General features: G+C 44.4%; 1 protein-coding gene across 2 annotated transcripts in view; it reads right to left on the reverse strand.

The window, feature by feature from the left end:
- The window catches only part of TP53BP2 (tumor protein p53 binding protein 2), a 330278-nt gene extending 307706 nt beyond the window's left edge, over positions 1 to 22572 (reverse strand). Inside the window, exon 1 of one of the 2 annotated variants that reach the window (XM_086927962.1) lies at positions 22232 to 22572. In XM_086927962.1, the coding sequence (XP_086784088.1) occupies positions 22232 to 22258 (27 nt within the window). In that variant the 5' untranslated portion in view covers positions 22259 to 22572. The remainder of the gene's footprint in view (positions 1 to 22231) is intronic. The other variant, XM_086927963.1, reaches the window with a different exon arrangement.
- Between the last annotated feature and the right edge of the window lie 1343 nt (positions 22573 to 23915).

Consider the following 23915-nt stretch of genomic DNA (forward strand, 5'->3'; position numbering starts at 1 on the left):
GTGTGCTTCCTGTTTACTGCACTGTTTTGTAATGTCCTACAATGAATTTTATACTGTTGTGCATCTCCCATGACCTGGGCTATTCTTCATTCTTCTCCTGGTTAAATTGCTTGCTTTCACGTGCAGCGCTCTGATGGGTCAAATTCATGCTATACAAACCTTCCAAATAAATAAAAATAAATAAATCCCAGCAGACCTCTCCACCATTTCTTCTTTTATCCTATTCTTGCTCAGGACCTTAAATCGTTAAACAAAATTTTTCTGAATGGACAACCCAGCTAAGTAGACAAGGACTATAAGAAATACCTTCAAGGGAACAGAAAAGCTGCTCAAAGCTGCCTAGTTACCAAAAGCCACAAACTGCACGTCTGTCTCTCACACTCCTTCATCCATTACAAAGTTGAGCACTGCGTTCCATAACATTATAACCGCACACTGGTGGTCATCACTCACAACACTGAAACCCCCCCACACACGATCAAAACAACAACACACCGTACACGTTGTAGCTTTATTCCTATGGAGACAAATGATTCAGTGCCCCCCACAGAGGCAATAAGCGCTATATAAAAGCAACAATACAATACAAGTCACCCCATCCTAATGGAACTGCATTGACTCTCTGTGCCTGCCCACATCACCATTCAAAACCGGCTTTATCATTTACAGACATCACAACCAGCACCCCTACTTGTTTAGCAGACAAGCTCACCCTCTCTGGTGGTTCTTGTAACACCTTCAAAAAAAAAACAGACAGACAGCAGGCCTTTTTCCCATCTATGCACCCAGGATCTAGAACAACATCCATATAGACCACCAAAATGCTGCTCCAATTTAGGAAAGCGTTGAAGACACAGCTCTTTAATGGAAACAACACCAGAATGTATTATCCATCCAGAAACCAACCTTCTTCTCCTATCACTCGTTTATACTTTCACCCTGTCCAGCCCTTCCTCGCCTTTTTGCTAGGTTTGAGCTATAGAACTCCCACATTCATACATCACACTGGCTTTCGCATCTGGGAAGGGAAAAAAGGAAGCTCTTTAGCCTTACATTAAGTTTAAGTGGTTCAGCTTCCACTTAAAGTTACGTTATCCATTTCATTCCTTGTTTAAACAAGCATTTGCAATGCAATAGGTCTCGCATTAGGAAAGTTTGAGCTGTTGGTATTGTAAATGACATTTTTTATTTATGTGTTTGTTTTGAAAATAGCGAAATTAAAAGCTTTGTCATTTACAATGCCAATACGTTTAACTTTTGCAAATGTGACACCTATAGCATTTGTAATGTAAGATGTTTTGTATTTACGTGACTTAGATGTATTGATATTACAAATAACAATGGCTTTTAATTATTTTTAAAACAATTAATACTTAAATAAAAGTTATTGTAATTTATAATAGCAATAACTTAAACTTGAGTGAAAGTGAAATATTAACATCTTTTTGTGACATTTGTAATAAAGCTTGAAAAATTGAGAGAACATATTTGAACCAGTTGTCGATTGGTTGCACAGATTGATGCTGTGGTGGTGCTGAGTGATGTTGTGGTGGCGACAAGTGATGCTGTGGCGTTCAGTGATGCTGTGGTAGTGCATAGTGATTCTGTGGTGCCCCTGAGTGATGCTGTGGTGGTGCGATAGATAGATATAGTGAGGGCGATAGAGGGAGGGTGATAGATAGAGGGAGGGTGATAGATAGAGTGAGGGCGATAGATAGAAAAATAGAGTAAGTGCGATAGATAGAGTGACAACAATCCACGGGCCAGCTGCCTTAGTTCCCTCCTGTGCATTGGAACATCCAAACCCAATTTCCAGGTCTCGGAAGATCCAATCAGGTGGCTCAATCAGCATTAAAAAATTGCAATAAATATTTGAAGATCAGCTGTCAATCCCTGTGGCCACCACAAGATTTGGCTTAAAAATAAACACGTCCAAGTTACAATAAAATGACCCAAACACTCTTTCTGTGTTTCATACTGCAAAGGAAGTCCCTCTTCTCTACTGAAATCATGCAGTTGGCCGGGAAATCATGAAAATTAGCCTTACAAAGAGAGCACAAAATTGAAAGTGTATACTCTGTCTCCAATAGTAATATTTTTCCAGTCAGTAGGGTCATCAGGATATGAGGTAAACACTGGCTTCTGAGAAATGTAGTGATCTGTCTGTCATGAGTTACAACCCCGGCAAGACTAACTCAGGCTTTCATCCTTCCGAAATTATTATATAGCGTTACATCAGCTTGGGTAATAGCTGTTATTTACAGCGCATAGGCATAGCAGAAGCACAGTATGAAGCGCTATATAAAAACAAGTTATCATTACTATTCCCCGTTTCAGCTTCTCTCGTGCACTTCGCATTTTTCTTCAAGCACACCCCCAACTTGAGCATGGACGAATACGTTGTTTGAGCGATTTTTTTCCTGCAAACCACAAAAAATAAATAGAAAACTATACTGCAAAGTTTCTACCCGTTTTAGGCATCAGGATTAAAACTCCCGGGAGCAGTTTAGCACGGGAAACGGCGCAGTAGAGTTATTTATTAAATGAAAGCGCCACAACTACGCTGCAGAATACTATTAGAAACAAGACCAAACAGTGGGGTCTTTGTTTGGGTGAGAGCTGAGGTGCCAGCCCCCTCAATTGTCCAGAGAATGTCCCTTTCTTCCTCTTGCACCGCACTCCGTTGCTTTACACCTAGGTTTGCACTAGACCTTTTTATACCGAACAACGAGCATCTTACATATACATATCAGCATAACTCACATCACAAACAGCAGCGTTTTTCATAAAATATGGTATTATTTCCCCACACCAGGAAAGCTGTAAAGGTCGGTTGACTATGCTGTGGCCTGAACCTGTGATTGCAGATTGAAGAATGACTTTTGCAACAGCCACTCAACCCACAGAGCTAACTGCAAGGACAAAGCAGCGCATCAGTACGAACAGAGCAGCACAGCATCATTAATTGGTCGAACGGATTTTACCCCCTAGCTCCTACTGCAGCCTTTTGAGAATGTCTTCGAATCACTTTTCTGACTTGCCAAAACAATGATTGGCTGCTGCCATCCATTGTGCCTGATCTACAGTCTCCACGCCGCAATCAGTCACTTACTTCGGGATGTGTCAGACACAGCGGGGAGGAGGCCCGCCGCCTCCCTCCGGGCCCACGAACCGGGATACAGTATCCCGCTCCACCAATGTCCTGCGTCCTCCGTAGGATCCCGGTGCAGCCACCGACGCCCCGGCCCGTACCCCTGGCCCGCCGCCGCCTGCTCCCGCTCGTCGGCTCTCCCCGGCTTCGTCTGAGAGTCCTGCCCGCTGCCGCGGGATGCTTTAATCACCGGGTTTGTATTCATTACGCTCGGTGCCGTAATTATACAACTCGCTCGCCATCCCTTGCCGTCCCCTCCCTCCAGCAGCAGCCGTCGCCCTGGCAACCGGATTAGCGATTCTGCAAGCACTGGAGCTGCACACACTGAGTCACGCCAGGTGGGGGGCATACATTTTGGGGGTGCGACGGGAAGCGGACTTTCATTGACAAAAGCCTGAACAAAAACATATTGACCAGGTTCAAAGAGCGCACCACAGAGAAGTATTAATTAATTAAGCCCATATTCCCCCCATCCCCATTTCAAGAGCCCAAGTTTTGTTTTGGGATGCCGTGTCAAATGGTACACTTTTTATTTTTTTTATATAAATCACCATTTGTTTTCTGAGCGCGCGCGGCAAAAAAAAAAACAAGCTCAGCGACAGAGTTTGAACCGGAAGTTCGGCAGCGTGAAGCCGGTCGTGGGGCGGGACTTCCGCCTTCTGCGTGAAGCCCGCATTCACGGAGTGCCAGAGAGCAGCATTGGTGACACGGGCGGGGCTCCCATGCCGGAGGGAAGGCCCCGCGGTGGCTCCCGAAGTCAGGAGTGGCGGCGATGTGGTGAGTAGGGCTTAGTTGTGAGGGGGGCGGGGTGTGTGTCTGTGTGTGCGTGTGCAGGGGCGGGGGGTTGAGGGCTGCAGCGGGTGTATGCGTGCGTGTGTATGCGTGCGTGTCTGTGTGTGCGTGTCTGTATGTGTGTGTGCAGGGGGGGCGGCAGCGTGTGTATGTGCGCGTGCGCCTGTGTGTGTGCAGGGGGTGGGGGCTGGCTGTGTGTGTGTGTGCGCCGTGTTTGCATGCAAGCCAAGCGAAAGCAGGGGCTGTGTGTGTGTGTCTGCGCAAGCGCGTCTGAGAGGCGCGCTCCCGCGGTGAAAACTGGAAAGGAAAAGCGCGTGGCACATTGCTGTCCATATTCCCAGATACGGGCAACAAAAGGTCTCGAGCAGACTACGCTGCTCGACCTAAAAAAAAAAAACACATGCAATGACCCCAACTAGCATCAGTGGTTTATTCCATGTAGTAAAAAAATAGAAAGCACAAAATATTTAGAAACATAATTATGACCTAAACCAACTGGAAGTACCAAATGGAAAAAGATGAAAAAAAAATTTACACTGAATAAACTATTTTAACTCCCATCTCTGGACTCCGGCATAGATATTGGTCAATTAGACATTTTGAACAGGATACCACACAAAGTGGTGCCTGGATCATTATTTGCAGTGACGCCTCTCAATTGAATCCTTGAATGATATCAAGCAGAACTCCTATCACAAACTACCACATTTGACTTAAGATATGTTAGACGTGTCTCTCCCTTCACAGACACAATTCCTGTGTTAATTTGCTTTAGCACAATATCCTCATTTTTCCCATCAGACAGCACTGTAAATGTCATTCACTTTCTGCATTGGTAATTTGAACCATCCTCTTGAAATCATCCCTCCTCTACACACCTCTTTATGGCAGGGTTGAACTATATTATTGTTAGTAAGGCCAACAGACAAAGTAGTACTGTGTGTATGCTAAATGGTTTCATTTTATGGCACAGAGTGATGTTAACACCTTAAAGGACCATTGCTGGTGTAAAACGATATTTTTAAAACAACTTGGAAAACCATATGGTACGATGCCACATAGACTATATCTTTATAGATGTGCAGCTTTCAATTGGTTCTCTTGGGGTCTAATGAAAACTGCTGGTGCTAGTACAACGTTCATAAAGTTTGTGTCAATAAGTTTAGGTTTTGAAGTGAAGTTCCTACATTCTAATAGCGAAGCATCACAAATGTCTGTGAGATTTGTAGTTGGGGGTTCGTCATCATTCTAAATAAGCAGGTGCATCAAGATTAGATCATGGCCCTAATCTAGCTTGTGGAAGGTAGTCCTGTACAAAAGAACTCTGATTTGTCAAAAGGAGCTGAAGAGGCAAACCTTGATGCTAGTCACACCTGTGTGTCTTACCCCAACTTCTACCATGCCCCGAGAGTTATTATTAGGAGTACACAGTTGTCAGCAAAAAGAGTGACTGTGAGACATTACAAGCAAATAGCACAAGGGGAGCAGTTCTCAAATATAAGCCGCACTTTAAGATTACCATGTATTATTTCTTTTCCTAAGAAATTTAGAAAAAAGCTATTAGGAATGAGACTGGCAGAAAAACAAAGAAACTATTTTATAACGGATATGATTCTTGATATCGAAAGACCGGACATGACGACACCAGGATCTCACAAAAACCTTGGTCTGAACAACCCAAAGGCTTAACTATTTGCTAAAGTGAAAAATGCTAAATCTAAACAAGCATTTGCAATGCAATAGGGCTCGCATTATTAAAGTTTGAGCTATTGGTGTTGCATTATTTAGCAATGCCAATAGCTCAAACTTTAATAATGCGAGACCTATTACATTGCAAATGCTTGTTCTTTTTTCTCATTTCTCATGACATATTGCTCATTTCGCCCCCACAACTCAGAATATGGGTGCACAAATATGACTTATAAGTCTAGCCCCCTTATTTTCCCCCCTAAATCAAGAATTGCAAGCTCAGTCTCATAAACCTGTCCAAACAAGCCCATCTCTGACATACCGTGGCGGATCAGGAGTTATCCGCTCTTACTTCCACATGGTGCTTAGAAGTCTCGTTCCTGTGAGTCTGAATGGACTGGAAAATAGGACTCGGAGGTCTCGGCTATTGAGTCACTCAGGCTATTCAAGGGCATCTCAGAGGGATCAATCTTTTCCATGCTCGCTGAGCTGCACGAGCCAGACGGAGTTGTTTGGCATGTTGTTAAATTGCAATATCTTGTGCAGACATTGCTTCATAGTGATTGAAGATACAATTAGTACCATCGCACTGAAGGAAAACAGGGCTATTCGTAGGCGTCTTTCCTTCAGTACAGGCTGCCTCCTCCGCCCTAGTGGTACCAAAGGACCAGGCTGCAGACTTCCGCACCTTCCCGCAAGCAAAGGCAGTCTTCTTTTTAGGAATTGAAATTGCCTATTGCTGCAGCATGCCTCCCTCCAAATTAAAATATGACCCTGCAGAATCTCTAATCACTGCGGTATTTGAGGGTTGTATACCAGTAACACCTGCTTGCAAATTGGAAGTGATCCCTATATCTCCCATATATATATTAGTGTAATCACCGGGCTACCTGTACTAGAGAGTCCATGGAGAGAAAAGGGTTTTCGATCTCTGCAGCCTCAGAGACAACAGAGTAATCATCAGTCAAACAACTGCGGCTTGTTACTAAATCATTACAGGCAGCCATATCCTCAGAGGTGAGTACTACTTTGCCCTGCATGTTTACTGAATTACAGTAACTGCTGCGGAAGTAAACTCCTACCTTGCAACAGTATCTGAGCGATTCCTTGATTGGGAGCTGCATGCTCAAACAGAGGAGACAGAAGCAACATGGAAACCAAACTACTTTCCGCCGATAGCGCCCCCGACCTGCTTCAAGACCGGCGAGGTTAAGGCCACAGATGAAACCGAAGCGTCTTCTGAAGCAGCAGCTCGGTTAGCGGGCGCCCCAATAGTCGGCGCCGGTTGACATGTAAGCAGGCGCAACACGGGCAGCCAATTGATAATGAAGATAAAGTGCCCCCACTGTGCGTCCCGAGGGAGCTGTTTCCTCGGGTTGTGCCTCACTCCCCAGCTAGACTCCCCAGCTGGGAAACAGCCGTTACATCGCAACTTTTACAACGCACTTCTATTACAACGCAACTTTTACAACACTGGATGCATTACATCGCATGCCTTTACAACGCATGACATTACATAGCAGATGCTATTACAACGCATGCAATTACAACGTAAGTATAGGTAAGTAAATAATTTTATTTTATATTTTATTTAACATTATTTAATTAATTTAATTAATATTAAAAATAAATATATTAATTTATGTTTTTTTATATTTTACATTAAATATATTAATTTAAGTAATTTAAAAAAATAAGTATGAGTATAGGAGTATATGTTTTGGGATACTGAGGTATATGTTTTGGGGTGTTTGGGTATTTTTAGTGTTCAGGGCTAGGTTTGGGTTTTGGGGTACAGGGGTATTTTTAGGTTTCAGGGCTGGGTTTGGGTTTTGGGGTACAGGGGTATCTTTAGGTTTCAGGGCTGGGTTTGGGTTTTGGGGTACAGGGGTATTTTTAGGTTTCAGGGTTGGGTTTGGGTTTTGGGGTACAGGGGTATTTTTAGGTTTCAGGGTTGGGTTTGAGTTTTGGGGTACAAGGGTATTTTTAGGTTTCAGGGCTGGGTTTGGGTTTTGGGGTACAGGGGTATTTTTAGGTTTCAGGGCTGGGTTTGGGTTTTGGGGTACAGGGGTATTTTTAGGTTTCAGGGCTGGGTTTTGGGGTACAGGTTTTTTTTTAGGGTTTAGTTTTAAAATAAATCTTTTAATTTAAGAAATTATTTTTAATAATTTTATTATTTATTAAAAATAGTTCTTTATTATTTACAGTTCTTTTAAAAATAAACTTAAAGTAATATATGTACAAAATAATTATTTAAAAATAATTTAATTTATTTAATTAATTAATTTTAAATTAATTACATTTTTTTTTTAAATAATATACTTACATTGTAATGGCATGCGTTGTAATAGCATCTGCTATGTAATGTCATGCGTTGTAAAGGCATGCGATGTAATGGATCCTGCGTTGTAAAAAATGCGTTGTAACGGAGTGCGTTGTAATATTTCGCGTTGTAACGTCATACATCCCCCCCAGCTAGAGAGGTATATCTGCGGCTGCCGGGGGCGACCACAGCCCTTGCAGCTCCATCAGAATCGATCGGGGACCAGGTGAGTAGAGTTTTCCCTGAAAACAGTTTGTGTGCAAGCCAAACGGAGTAGTTTGGTGGGAACATCTAGCCTAGTATTTTGTCTAAAAAAAAGATCATTTCAAATATTCCACGTGGGAGAGGGCAAAATCCACTATTTGTAAAATAAGCCCGCGAGTGGTGCGCGTGCGCCAAAGCGAGCGATCTGTTTTCAATTATCGCGCCCGTGTCTGGGCACGATAATTGAAAACAGATGTTGGCGTGCGGGTAGCAGACACCAATAGGCCATGGGCTGAGCAACACGGCCGCCCATGGCCTATTGCGTGCAGCCTTTCTAAAAAAAAGACGTCCGCAAAGGCCAATACCGTGGACAGAAAGGAATCGCACGCGCACAAGCGTGTGCGATTCCAGGGTCCGTTTTGGAACCCTCCACAAAAGGGCTCTCGTCTGCGCGAGCACTGCTGCGCAGGGCGTGAGCCCTAAAATCTGTATTTGGGGGAGAGGGGGAGTCAGGCTGCTACAGCTTCTATGGTGTCATAAACAATAATTAGATTTCCAAAACTGTTAAGATGGGACTTAAATATTATACTACTAAACTATATCAGGTACACCATGTGATGTTTGTGATATATTTCCCCACAATAAGGGAGTTACAGAAGTTCTAGTTTTGGTCAAAACTGCCATGACCAGAAAGGGAAGCTCATTTCAAATTTCAGCTGATAGTATAGATACCCCATTCTAAAAGTGAACGACTGCATATGGTTTTTCCCAACACTAACAATAACTCCATCTTCTGAGCAAAAGTTGTGCCTAGAAGTCTTTATATTGGTCCTTCTTCTAAAACATTTTTATTTATTGATCAGCTATGTTTGTGAAGATGCTCAAATTACCATGCAGACAGCACTTACGTGCTTTCCGAGAGCTCAGATGTCTAAACACCATAGCTCATCGCCAGTGAAATAATTATAAAAGCAATGTATACGATGGCATTTAATTATAACCCTGGTGATAAAACAGCAGGCGGCTGCCTAGCAACTCTGGGTCACGTTTCTGGTTCGTAGTTCCAGAACAATAATGCAATTACCACTTGGAGACCGTCCAATAACCAAGTGTGCTGGGAACCTCTACTTGGTCATACAAGAGAAACAGAGTAGTGAGCAAATTGGAAAAGATGTATAAACATGTGATGGATAAGACAACACAGGCAAAGCCTCTAACCCACCACGGATTGCATCTGCTATACCTGGGAACAGCTGTATTGGGTCACAGAGGGTTTCTGCTATAATAGCCTCCATGGTAAAAATTGAACAAACAAACAGCGAAACCCAAGGATTTATGGCAATGACATTTGTAGGAGAGTAAGTACTGCTTCCTACGGTTACCCCTACTTTTTGCTGTGTTTTACTGGCTTTTCGACTTTAGTGTGGCTGTGGCCCTGCTAATCAGGCTTTCAGCCTGGCTGTTCTCTCTCTAAATTGATACCATGTACTTTAGGTACATACCAGATTAGTTACTGGGTCACCCTTGTGAGCCCCTGTATATAGTACCGTAGGTACCCAGGGCATAGGTGCACCCTAGGCCTACCAGGGGCTGCAGCATGTATTGTGCCACCCCTGGTTAGCAGGGCCGGACTGGGAACCCAAACCGGCCCCGGCAAAGTGCTCGGCCGGCCCCCCTGGGGAGGTTGGGGGTGCGACAGAGCTCTTTGTTGGGCCGGTTTTCAGACGATTTTGTTACAAGGCCGATTTTGCAGCTTTCGGAACTATCTCCTTCTAGCTGTTCTATGATATAGCCATACCATATACTCTTAAGTGTATTATAATCCTCGCAGTTTATGCTAACTATGGAATGGCTTTATCAAAACAGGTCATGTAAGGTGTCAAACACTTTTGAAAACTACCCCCTCCCCCCACCACTCCTGGTGGCGGTGGTAGCATTCCACCCTTCTAGAGGGAGAAGACGTGGGTAGTGGTGAACCTGGTTAAAGTTAAACAGAGCCCCAGCATCACAAAATGGATGCTGCTGCCACAAACATGAGTCTGCCCTCCTGCTGCTGGACGAAACTCCGGCAGGCGAGTGTCACGGCTCACCTTACGATTCTTGCACAGGAACAGAGACGCTAGATTCCCGACTCCCTCCAGAAGATACCCCAGGAATCCGGACAACTTTATTATAACCCGGACCCTAGAACACCTCCCAGGTGGAAGGGGAAATTGGATAAAATAACAAAAGAGAGAAGAGGCTGGTCTTGGAGCTGGCTCTCTAACTTTCCTGTTCTCAGGCAACACCTGTCCGACTTGCAAACCACTTGTCAACGTGAACCTGTAATAGAAAACACACTTGTTTAACTCCTATCCTACTCTAGTCTACCTCTACCCGGTTCCCTATCTACCTTCCATACCACTTTGTCCAAGAACTGAGCTTCTGTTCTATTTTCTGTTCAATTTCTTCTCTTCTGCTTTAATGTGATTCAGTAGATACTATACCTACAAGACACGTTAGATATTACCTTCTATTCTTTTCTTGTCCTCTCTGTAATTCTGTTATAGTTATAGTTTTGTTACTCACTTTTCATACTGATTCACGATGTTGTATATATATATATATATATATATATATATATATATATATATATATATATATATATATCTCACACACAGTTGCCTGTAATGGAAGACGCCCACAGAACAGGTAAGATTCAGCCTCGATCTTTATTTGAAACAGCAGCGAGGAATGATGCAAAGCAGTGTCAAAGTTTGTCCTGCCGACGCGTTTCATGCTCTCTGCACTTTCTCAAAGGCTACGGACATCCAGAGGTAACGGCATGACAATTTCCAACCCCACACTTTAAATAATGAAAGTCCCGCCTCAGTGGGCGTGGCCACTCCGTGGCCCGATGGTATTTGTGGTGCCAGTATTCCTCAAGTGAGTTGCCATGCCCTTACGTCCAAGAATAAACACCCCAGTGGGTTTGAACTGCCATGTGCACTCCCTCATTGCTGTTTATTCACTCCAAATAACCAGCACTGTTCTCCATCGCGGAGGCGTCGTTATGCGTCTCCGCTGGTGGGCCGCTCGCAGCCCCAGGGCTTTTCTTGTCCTCTCTGTAATTCTGTTATAGTTTTGTTACTCACTTTTCATACTGATTCACGGTGTTGTAAATAAATATATATGGAGCTATCATTAAAAGCTCACTGAATTGCAAAAGCTGGCCCGGACATTCCTTCTTTATCAGGTTTTGGATGAACTTTTTGATTTACTCGGGACTCGCTATACCGTCCGGGCCCTCCGCTGCAAGGAGCAGTGGTTCAGAGCGAAACTGCAGCTTTGGATACACATATATATATATATATATATATATATATATATATATATATATATATATATATATAGATAGTTTTCTTTCTTATCTTCTTGTTGACTTGCTAAGCTTTTAAGTGTTGAGTTTCTCTCAGTCTTTATTCTCGAATATCTAATGTTCTCTTTGTTTTCTCTCCTCACTCTAGGTTCCACAGCACTAGTATACTCTTGAAAAACGGTAAGTATTTTGTCTATAACAATAAGCCAAGTTTTTCTGTCATTAACACATTCTTTTCATGCCACTTAGCTCTGTGTTCTTTTCTTCTCAGGAAACTGGTGTACTTCCAACTCGTACTCCTCTGTTACTCAGGTCTCAAGGTTCACGATTTCTGTACTCTTTTAAAAATTCACTTGATAAGTTATTATTGGGGAAAGCCTATCCCGATGAGTCGCGGACGCCAAACCCGACTCGAAAAACTAAGATTTATTTACTGCATTACGGAGTCTACAAATCACGGTGCACTCTGCTTGGAACCCTCGGTGAAGTGTGCAGCGTTTTCTCAGCGCACGCTACTAATCACCTCAGAACACAGGTGAGCTCCCTGGAGGCTAACCACTAGACCGCAATTTCGTTTCCAAGATCGGCGGCCATCTTGGAATTCCAAGAACGCTCCAGGTCCGACCAACTGCTGCCTCCTGCCCACCCTTTCTTCTTCTGGTGAGGTATTCTTGGTAACCAATTAACCTTAACGGTCTGTACATCTTTTGGGGTTCTGACAGCGAGGCCTGGACAATAGGTTTCCTGTCCAGGGAGGTGCTAGCTTTAGTGTATTGGGGCAGGGTGGGTTGCATTCAGTGAATGCTTTTCAGACACTGCCAGGGGCACACAGGTGCTCAATGCATTTCCCAGTTCAAACCGGTTGCTGAGGCACTCAGCCCAAGCTCTGGCGCAAAACTGGACAAAGGGGAAGTGGTGTAACCACCCCCTCCCCAGGTCTTTCCATAGGTAGGACCCTAGAGTTAGTCCAACCCCTAAACTTACTGTAAGAGTAGGAGCCCAGTCCCTGAGACTTTAGATTACCCTGGACGAAACTCTGATACATAACTCCTGGAACTTCGACATTCCATTTCGACTGGAAGACGGAAGAAATCTCCCTTGTGGTCAAGGAGTGACCACCCTGTCCAAACAGGCACCAACAGCATCTTTGCTGGTCTGCATTTTCGAGGCTTCCGCCGGATCGCGAAGAATCTGCGACACAGGACACGGACTTCCAGACATCTCCGACCTCGACCTGCGCTCCCAGCAAAGCTGAGACCTGTGACGGACACATAAGACGTGGGACTGGAACTCCTGGACATCCTGCATCCTTGCTACTGCACCTACTTCCCAAGGTATCCCGAAGTTGTGCATTGGGGTATTTGAAGCCCCTGTCCCGAGCACATTTTGCACTTGAACCCAGAGGCCCACACTCCACGCGTTTCCCGTGGGCCCGCTTTGTGCATTTCAGCTCGACGCGTTTTCGCGGTTCCTAGTCCATTGGCTAGTGAGCCCCCACGAAGACCAATCTTCACTTTTTCGAGCTTTCCTGGTTGCTCCAGACGTGCTCTCACTCCTCTCCAAAAGGAGGAGTCCCTCAGACCTTGCTGATCTGCCCCGAAGCCAATCTCGACATCCTGCGTGGGTTGCCATTGCCAAGGCTTGTTGGCTCCAATCCGGATTCCGACACCACAGTCAACTAGATCCTTCGTGGGACAGCTCGAATCCAGGTCCTGGCTGTTGTCGCGCCTCCTGGTCCCCTTGGCTGAAGAGACCAGCTTCACCTCTTTTACCAGAAAGCACCAGACATCGGCTGGCATCTTCTTTCCGCCATCCTGGTCACTGGCTAGTGACCCAGACTCTGTCTTTTCTGATTTCAGGTTCTTCACATCTCTGATCCACCCAGACACTTTTCCTCTGGTCGCCTGCTGCACTTCTTCGAGGCTCTCCATTGGAATCGACGATGAAACCAGACATCAAAAGACACCTATGCACCCCTGGCCTCCCTGGGTGAGGTAACATGAGTCCTCCGGTGCTCCTGTGGGTCTTGACTCTCGAAGTGCTCTAGTCTAAAAGGGTTCCATCGTAGTTCACCTAGAAGTGCCCATAATCTGTAAAATTGTAACTTGTTCGTTCTCCATAGAAAGTCAATGGTAGCCCCCAGCTGTGTTTAGACACTGCACGCGTCTCCCGTGGGCCTCCTACATCCTAACCTTTGGTGGTTTTAGGCAGCCCCAGCGATTCTACAGGCCCTAGGCCTGCTTTCTAATTCTCAGGTGGTTCTTATACCACTATTTTAGTATATGGTTTGTGAGGCCCCTAGGGCAGAACGTATACTGTGCAGTATCGTATGCTGATTAAGTTTCTTGTATCGTACTTTTACCTCTGACCTCATAAAGAGGCCAGAGGGGTTGTATTTAGAACAAATACATATATATTTGATATATACCTTGTGTGGTGTGCTTTCATTTGATCATTCAAGAGATTAGAATTGGTAAAACAACTTGCTTAACTTGCCTCTAAGTTTTAGCCTGAAGGCTGCTCTCCACAGCTACCACTAGGATACCTTTCTATAAGGTTGACTTTACAACCTACCATCAATAAGGGTCATTTGAACTGGTGCAATGTGCCCACTAGAATAGTGGACATCATATACCAGGCCAACTTCTCACAACATTGAACCAACATAGCCAAGAGCCTGCCAAAGACATCCCAGCCTAGGTTAGGAAAGGAGTGAAGGAAGGAAAAAAAGGCCTCTCCCTAGAATTCCAACCAAAGAGAAACCAACTATTAGCCATCCTCGACAACATCAAAAAGTACGCCTCGAGGATGGCATAACATTAAGAAACTGTAGACTTACGACATACCAGATATAGTAACACCAGTATAGGTATTCCGCACCACAGACGATCAGCATCAAACTGCTAAACGGGTACTATCGCCATCTGCGTATGGGTAAACTTGGAAAGCCTCTTTCACTCCTAATGGAGAGCTCGAAGCAACATGCACATGGTCGGAATTGTGTTGGGGTGCCTATATCATAGAAGCCCCTTGATGTAGTGAAGCTGTCGCTATGTTGCTGAGCTGTAAGTATGAGTGGGCATACACCTGGAGAAGGAATTCTCTTCCTGGGCCATGCTTTCATCAGGGCAATAAATACCAGACTGTGCAGCTAAGATATTGCCGCACAGCCCAAGTTTGCAGTACCTCGTACAGTGCAGAAAGGGGTACCCCCAGACCGCTTGTACTACTGAAGAATGTTAGTCACAAGTACTGAAGAATGATAGTCACACAGCTCGGGGCAGCGAACGGCACTCTTCCATGAGCCCACTCCGGGGTTTGGGGTGGTGAGACGGACAGGAGCCGCTGCCCCACCTTCGAAACCTCAACAATGAGCCCGGGGCTAGGGCGTACTAACTGGCTCACCTACGCTCCTGCCGGTCTGAGTTACTATGAATTCCACAGCTCAGACGCAAGACCCTGGAATCGGACAAATGTATGCTTTTCCATAACGTATGCGAATAACACGCACCTCGCCCTGCGAGATGCTTTCAGGGCGTCTGGAGAACATCGAACGAGGTGAGATTTCAGACCCACATTCCAGGACCAGCACCGAACGCCCGGCACTCAAACAAAGCACGTGCAGCTGTCCCATTAAACACAGGAATGCAGGCAACAAAGGAAAGCATCGGTAAATACATTATTCAACAACAAAAGCAGGTGTGACTAGCATTCAAGCCATGTTTCACAGCCCTTCTGATCATGGAAAGGATGCCTGCTCAGTAAACACCCATTCCAGACGGAGTCACAAACACAGCTGGATTGAAATTGATAGCTTGATAATGTATAATTGTATACACTGTACAACATTCCAAGCCTACAGAGTGGTAGGCATTTCAGTTCATAGCACGAAGGGAGGGAAAAGATTGCTGCAGTCATAGAATTATTTTCTTTTTACATTTTGGGATGTCTACGCAAATTGGAGATGTAACTTCTGGTTTGTCTGTATCCCACAGCCATCCTGAAGATGCGATAAGATTTAGTGTCTAGACATGTTCCTGCACTCTTATTTGGTACATGTGGCGGTTTCAGTAAATTGAAAACGAGAGACGCCTGGGAGACCAAATAGTTAAGGTGGGATCCCTTAAGATATGGTTGGTATCTAACTTTTCATTGGGGTGATGGTGGTGTTAATTGCTGCAGCTTCCCACCGTCCAACCATAGACAGATTTTTCAATATGGAGCACCAGGCAGGAAAGATCATTCTTAGGAAACGTGGATGTCTTTAGGACATTGTTGAATAGAGAAGCAAGAGAATGCAAAGGCGATCAGTGTCACCACACAGGCGCATGTATGTGTCATGTTACAGTGGCTTTGTGTGATGGCACAACACTTATGTACACATACAACATATCGCAGTCGCCATTTAATTTCTTTAATTTTTTTATTTTCCATTTCAAGATGGCAGGTAACCATCTTGAAATGGTAAATAACCTGGTGGGAGAAGTTAACATTACCAAGCAGCAGAAACAGATGAGGAGAGGAGAAAAAGGGGAGTATGGAAAAGGGTGCAAAATAGCTTTTAAAAACTGAAGCGTGAACAATGGAACAGCTGGAGTGAGTGGAAGCAACACGGAGAGAGGAAGAGTGGGCTGGAGGAGAGAAGCAGCACACACGGAGAGGCCAGATAAACGCATGTACTCCCATGGAGTGCTAGAAGAGATGGAAGAAATAAGCTCTCTGACTGCAAACTGTGGAAGGACAGAAGCCATCTAATTAGAACTCAGTAAAGAAGAAATGCTTCAGAGGTGAAAAAAAAATAGGGAGAAGAACCACAAAATAAGACCTAGGGAAGTAAAATAGGCAAGAAAGTCATCCAATAAATAGCAAGGGTGGTTTCAAAGTCGACAATATGTACATATTTTAATTCATTAGAGACAACAAGTTTTCTAGAACACAAAAAAGTAAAAGCAGTCTGAAGGCTAGACCCAAAAAAATAGTCTCCACTTTAGCGATTCATAACCTTTTGTGGACCCCAAACTAATCACTACTGAAAGCTGGGGATCAATGCCTAAGAAATTTCTATATGAACCTCAAAATAATACACACAAAAACAGAAATAAAAACACATCAAACAAAACACAAATTGAGAAATATTTCACTTAATCTACAATGGAAAATTAAAAGAAAAAATGTTACATTTTAAATGTTACGGTTGGAACTTTTTCAATTTTTTGTGTTATTTCTAAACAAAAGACGTGTGCTAGATTCTAGTACATCAATTTGTCATTTTTTGCTCTGAATGCATGCCCTTTTTGTCAGCACATAGCCAGTGCTGAATTTAAGGCCACCATCTGTCCACAGTATATTCCGTTAGCTGCACTTGTGCTGCTCCCAAGATTCAAGACAAGGATGCCAACTTAATTTTTAGCCTCTAATTTCAAATTTTCATTTACAGAACGTTTTATAATTTTCAATTTTTCTTACATTTATTAGTCACCAAAAATGATTTAATTTTCTAAACAGTTGAGGACCTCTTCTCCCCCTAAGTAGTGTCACAGACTCCAGGCTAAGAATCGCTGGCCTACTGTATTAAATCACTAGCACCGCCTTCCCCAAAGCTGGCTCAGATTCACACCATTTTCTCCGAGTTGATGTCTGTTCCTCCGGACTGGTGAGTGACTTACTCTTGAACTGACACATTTGGTCACGGACAACAGAGGTGAGCATCAAGTGTCGCGCTTTAGCCTTGTTGGACAACAGCAGTATGCAGCAAGTTATCACAGTTTAGCCATGTCGCGCAGAGCATGGCCAGAGTGATTCTAAACAAAGGATAGATGAACCCCATCTATTGAGCCAACACTTTAGAACTCGAACCTTGGACCGGTAGGCTGCACACAGACCTCCGCTGTGGGCACATTCATTACCACAGCATAATCAGATTAGTCGAATTACCCTTATCTTAAAAAATGCAAAGAAATAATAAAGACCATAAAGTGGCATCTGCCAAGAAAGAGTAGGGCAATGCTGAGTACGTGTTTATGTTCATTATCTCAGAAGCAAGTGCTTCCAGATTTAACACCAACAGTCTTCCAGCCAATCTCTTATACATTCACCTTGAAACTCGATCTGTATTGGTGTCTAAAGCCTGCACCTTCAGTAGAAAAAAGCTACCACTTGACACGTGATCGCAGCACCACGCAGTGACGCACTTTACAATCTCACGGGACCAAACAGGAAAACAGCACATGGGAAATGCGGCACGTGGGAGAGGAGGCGAAATATACATGCTGCTCTATTTATACCGAAAACCAAGCACCGTAAGCTGGTTCCATCTGTTTCCCTCTTTTAAATTGTTCTATTGTATGAGACACATAAACCCCGCAAACTAATCCCCTCTTTCTTTTTCAGTCAATCAAAATTCTGGATCACCACCTGCTTAGCAGTGTTATTACTGCAGTAACTTACTCAAGGCTCCGACGGTATCATCAGCCCCTCTACTGGCAAGCTAACTTTACCACAACCAGTCAACAGTTACAACGCGGAAACGATGAGAACAGCCAGTGATGTTCCAACATCAAGTCCGGAAGGACAATCGGAAAGCCTGGGAACAACTCAACCTGAGGCCATGAACAACATCCACTGGAACTCTGGAATTATGTCACCGAGATGGATATCAAAACCCGCCAAAACTCAACTGCATTGTATGCAACTGCCCTTGGAGTGGGGCCATTCCTACAGTCCACCTGTCCTTTCCTGGATAGTGCGCAAGCAGAGTTCTGTCTTCAGGTACTACTTAAAGAAAGACCAGGAACAGCTCTGGAGGGAAGATTCTGTTCACAAGAGACAAATAATGGCAATTTACCAGTCTTACCAGACAGCAGAGCAGCCAGAGGAACATGTGTAGCCTCAAAAAAACAATGCACCAGACTTTCAAGACAGCAGAGCAGCCATAGGAACACGTGTAACCTCAAAAAACAATGCACCAGACGTACAAGACAGCAGAGAAGCATGCGTGGCATCAAAAAACAATGTACCAGTCTTACCAGACAGCAGAGCAGCCAGAGGAACATGTGTAGCCACAAAAACAATGCACCAGAGCAGCCAGAGTAACATCTGTGCCACAAAAAACAATGCACCAGACTTACAAGACAGCAGAGCAGCATGTGTGGCATTAAAAAACAATACACCAGACTTACAAGACAGCGGAGCAGCATGTGTGGCATCAAAAAGCAATGCACCAGACTTTCAAGACAGCAGAGCAGCCATAGGAACATGTGTAGCCACAAAAAACATGCACCAGACTTACAAGACAGCAGAGCAGCATGTGTGGCATCAAAAAACAATGCACCAGACGTACAAGACAGCAGAGAAGCATGTGTGGCATCAAAAAACAATGTACCAGTCTTACCAGACAGCAGAGCAGCCAGAGGAACATGTGTAGCCACAAAAACAATGCACCAGACGTACAAGACAGCAGAGCAGCCAGAGTAACATCTGTGCCACAAAAAACAATACACCAGACTTACAAGACAGCAGAGAAGCATGTGTGGCATCAAAAAACAATGTACCAGTCTTACCAGACAGCAGAGCAGCCAGAGGAACATGTGTAGCCACAAAAACAATGCACCAGACGTACAAGACAGCAGAGCAGCCAGAGTAACATCTGTGCCACAAAAAACAATACACCAGACTTACGAGACAGCAGAGCAGCCATAGGAACATGTGTGCAACAAAAAACAATGCACCAGACTTACAAGACAGCAGAGCAGCATGTGTGGCATCTAAAAACAATGCACTAGACTTACAAGACAGCAGAGCAGCATGTGTGGCATCTAAAAACAATGCACCAGACTTACAAGACAGCAGAGCAGCATGTGTGGCATTAAAAAACAATACACCAGACTGCAACAAATAAATAAACAAAAACTGCGTTTTAGACAGACATCAGATCAAGCGGTGGGTCAAAGAATTTGCTTTACAAACTACTATTGTACAGTAGGATCCGCAGGTCTGCGCACATTCACTACAATTATCACGTAGTCCAAGTGGCCCTGACCCGGAGTCAACTGAATTTCTTGAAGTTAAAAAAATCTCAATACTTGAATCACCCACTATTGGAATGTACAGGTAACTGTTTACTTTTGTGCAACACTATATTCAATGCAACTCAAAGATCACCATATTTGCAGCATCTATTGTATTTTTAACTCTTGCCAATCACTTAAGCTAGTACATAATGTGTATTTGTAGCTCTTAAGCACTGGCAAAATCAATATGCCTCGGCTCTGTGACTGAGATCCATCAGCTTGGTCACTGGCTTTTTGTAATGCCATACAGTGGGGTAATTTCCCCTCAATGCTGTGCAATATGGTTACAAAACAATAAGTGTGATGACACGACTGACAGGTCATTCTGGTGATATGTGTGTCACGACCCACGCAGGTACCATTTAAATAACAGAGGCGCCAATTTCTAAAGGACTGCAGGGGTGGAAGGAAAAAGGAGGAGGGGGTTAAGAGGGAAAGGAGAATTAAGTGGAGGAGCAGGAAGAAGCTCATGAGGGAGAGAACACAGGGTCCCCTCGCACAGAGTGCGAGGGGAGTAAGCGCTTGAGAAGTGGTAACACAGAAGGATAACAGCAGCACAAAAGAGTGAGGGGGGGAATCGCAAGAGAATGGGGAAGGACACAAGGGAGAGAGCTAAAAACACATCCATTCTCATGGTGTGCTTAATCATCAACAAAAGAGTAATTTCCAAAAAAGGGCGAGCAGTGGAAGGACACGAGTAAGCCAAATCAAGAGGATGGTAAAGAAGCTTAGCTCCAAGGGACGTACAAACACAAGATGGAAATGGCAAGCCAGCGAATGAGAGGCAAGGTAACGAGAATGACAAACAAGCCAGTGAATGATAAGGAATGGGCAAACTTTAAGTTCTTGTTAATCCCGCAATAGGGCTTTTTCATCCAGACATCTGATCGACCAAAACAAGCATAGGCAAAGCCAATAGGTCTTGCTTATGAGATCTCTTGGCTTTGGCAATGATTTGTAGCCATGCTGTACAGCAGGCGGGAGGGGCTGGGGACACAAGCTGACATATGGGCTAGGAAAATAAGCAGACAACAGAAGTTGGGCAGAAGTGGATGGTACTGCAACTTAACAACAGAAGGGGGGGGGGGGGGTGATTGACACTAAACCAAAAACTAGAAAATATTGACTGCCAAAATATCAGCAATACATAAACATAACCCAACAAAAATGCTGGTTGAATTAAATTCCCAAATGCAGACAAACTCCCCTTCTATCGAAGGGCTGGGTTGCTGTACCAATTAAAGCTAGTCCCAGCATTTTTCTGGGCAAGTGCCAATACTGGATTTAAGAGCACAGAACACACTTTAGCTGTCAGTGTTACCTACTGCAGACATTTTTACATTATACCGTGTGGAAAGGGTATATGGTGGTTCTTTACACGGACTTAAAAGTAACACCTAAAACAACAATTACACTGCTGGTGTCTATTAAACGTAAAAAAAAAAAAAAACATCAATCAAACTCTACATGATAAGGTCCGCGCGGACAATATAGTCTGTTGGGTACACAGAGAGTGGGTGGCCACATGCGTTCTTTAAACACCAGCCACCGCGGACAAGCTACAATCCGGATATTAAGCAAGACGTGACCTAAACTGTAATATGGTCTTTGAAAGGAGATGGGATTACATCAGCAGTTTCAGTGAATCACTCATGCCAAAAAAAAAGAAACTAATCACTAAGGGCCGGTTCACGACAAGGCGGACAAAGAGGCGCATATCCATTGTATTCCACGAAACAAAAACACAAATCCAATTATACATTAATTGTACTACCAAGTGACAAATCCATTTATAGCCAAGCGGAACAGACTACAGACGGTGGGGAAATGCGGTAAATATGAGCTGGCGCAGAATTGTCGGGAATATTTATATGCTTCAAAGGTCTTCTGGAACACCATAAAAAAGTATTTTTTCTGGGACAGTTTGTAAACACAAGTTGTTTATCATGTAACTATTCTCGGTGTCATTTTGTGTCGCAACAAACTCCTTCCCCACACTCAGATTTGTGTCTTGCTTTAACAACACAAAACACAAAACCGAGAAATTACATATTTCAAACGTGTTCGCGATTTTTCACACAAATGAACACACGACGCTGACATATAAAATGGACGCCGGAATTCAACAAGTGATTCGTACTAACAACATTCAGCAGGAAGCCACTTTCTAAGTCATAACGAAAAATACAACACGAGATGTAAAACGGACGTATCTAATACGGGTCCTGCAGCATCGAGAAAGAAAGCGCCATCAAGGAAATCCAAACCCACCGGGTACCCACAAATGTGCACATTTAAACAGCCTAGCATTCGAACTACCTTTCGCACAGTCCAACAACTGCACGTCTTGTGTTGATCTGGGGGCCAATAACTATCTCCATCCACTACCACCACACACAAAACAAGCAGCAGTCCCAACCGGAGAAGCGCAAGAAACTATCCACTCCGTGCACAAACAAATCACCAACAGGTTGCAAGACTGTCCAAAGCGATAAAACAAACTACCCAAAGCGATCCCAGCGCCCAACGAAAACACTCAAGCAGCAGAAGAGCCTGCCCCACTCCTTGCAAGAGCCAAGAAACTGGACACCTCAGAGTGAACCCCCCAAAACAAAGATAAGGCCGCAGCGGAGGCCAGCACTCACCGGCATCATCCTGGGTCCGTACCGCATTGATGCTGGCTGCGGGCCGGCGGCTCCGGTGCCGAGGCTGGTCTTCGGAGCTGGGAAGGGGGCGGTGGGCTAACTCGCCCGGTCCCGTGCGGTCTCGGGTCCTGCTGGCGGACGAGTTTGTTTTTCCGCTTTCCTGCCCTCTCGGCTTCCGTCTCTCCCGGGCGATCGAGGGTGTCTGGCTCGCGAGCAGTTCCCGTGGCTCGAGTTAGGGGCGGGGTCAGCAAGAGGTATCCACACTGGTGACGCGGCGCCACCTCCTCTCGGACCCCTCGAAACCCAGCAGCCCTCCCACTGCTCGTGACGTCGGCGGAAGTAGTAGTCTGGCAGGAAAGACTGGAAGTCGCGTAGCCATGGCGACTGGAAGCGGAAGTTTACACTATAGAAGTGCGAGACTACTGCCTATGACGTCTCTACGAAGTTTATTTTGTTTGATTTTTATCCTACTTTGTTAGTCGTAACATGTGAACTAACACTTTCAACTCCCACAAAATATATATATGTATTATTTTTGCTTAGCGCGAACTCGACCCCGAAAGTATAAGTGCTTTACATGAGCAGTGTTTAGTTACAGTTGTACACATTCATTTTTTGGGAGGAACCGGGAGATTAAGTGATTTGCCCCGACTCAGAGGATGTTCACCGGACGCTGAAATTCGAAACTGGTTCCCCAGCTCCAAAGTCAGCAGCTCTGGCCGTTACGCCACATCAATTGGCTAAAAAGAAGGTTTGGTATTTGCATGTTTTGGGCGTTTTAATGGGGAGGTTACTAGTTGCTCGGCATTTGGTGTAAGTTAAGCAGTGTAGAAAGAATCCAGGGAATCCAAAATGACTTTGAAGAAGGAGTTTATTTAGTAGATAACTCCACCCAGCGGAGCATCCCTTCAGTGGAAAGCACGAACGGTAACTGAGAAGCATCGTTCGAACCTCCACCGAACTGACCCACCATGCGTGAGCCACACTTTTGAATAACAACAAGATACAGCATAATACATGAAACATCACGCGCAACACACATGTGAACATTGACACACAATAAAGCATTGCGCGCTGCTCGTGCGATGCCCACTTACCACTACACCAGCATAAACATTTTGAGAATACAATTTTCTATCTAAATGGACATGATCATCTGAATTTGAACAAGTAGAGGAAGAAAATGGGGGCAGAGAGGATTGAGGTGGAATGTCATCCTTCCTTGTCAAATCTAACCAGTGACTCCAATCAAGATCCTCTTCAATTCTCCCACGACTACTCCGCATAATCTCCACCTATTGGAGCGACAGCTTAACAAGTTGTTTCTTGTTCCACCCCCCCTTTCCTGTCAATAAGAGCAGTCCCCTTGCTAACTTTAATAACTTGAACTGGATATAAAAACTTTGATTCTCCTTTTCTAACTTTGCTTGGCTTTTTAATTAAAACCCAGTCACCTACCAAAACATCCACGTTGGAGGAACTGATTTTTTTTAATCAAAGTTAACTTTAATTTGAGCCTGTTTCTCATTCATTCTTTCACATACTTTCTTCAAATTGATCTTTCTCTCACCAGCAATGTCCTGTAACCATGTTGGAAACAAAACAGAATGTGCCTCCCTGCCTCTTAGTAAAGTAAAAGGTGAGATTCCAAAGTGCAGTGAGGTGCAGTGTTGTAATTCCAAAC

Source organism: Lissotriton vulgaris, chromosome 6, assembly GCF_964263255.1.
Source record: "Lissotriton vulgaris chromosome 6, aLisVul1.2, whole genome shotgun sequence".
In the NCBI taxonomy this organism is placed as follows: domain Eukaryota; kingdom Metazoa; phylum Chordata; class Amphibia; order Caudata; family Salamandridae; genus Lissotriton; species Lissotriton vulgaris.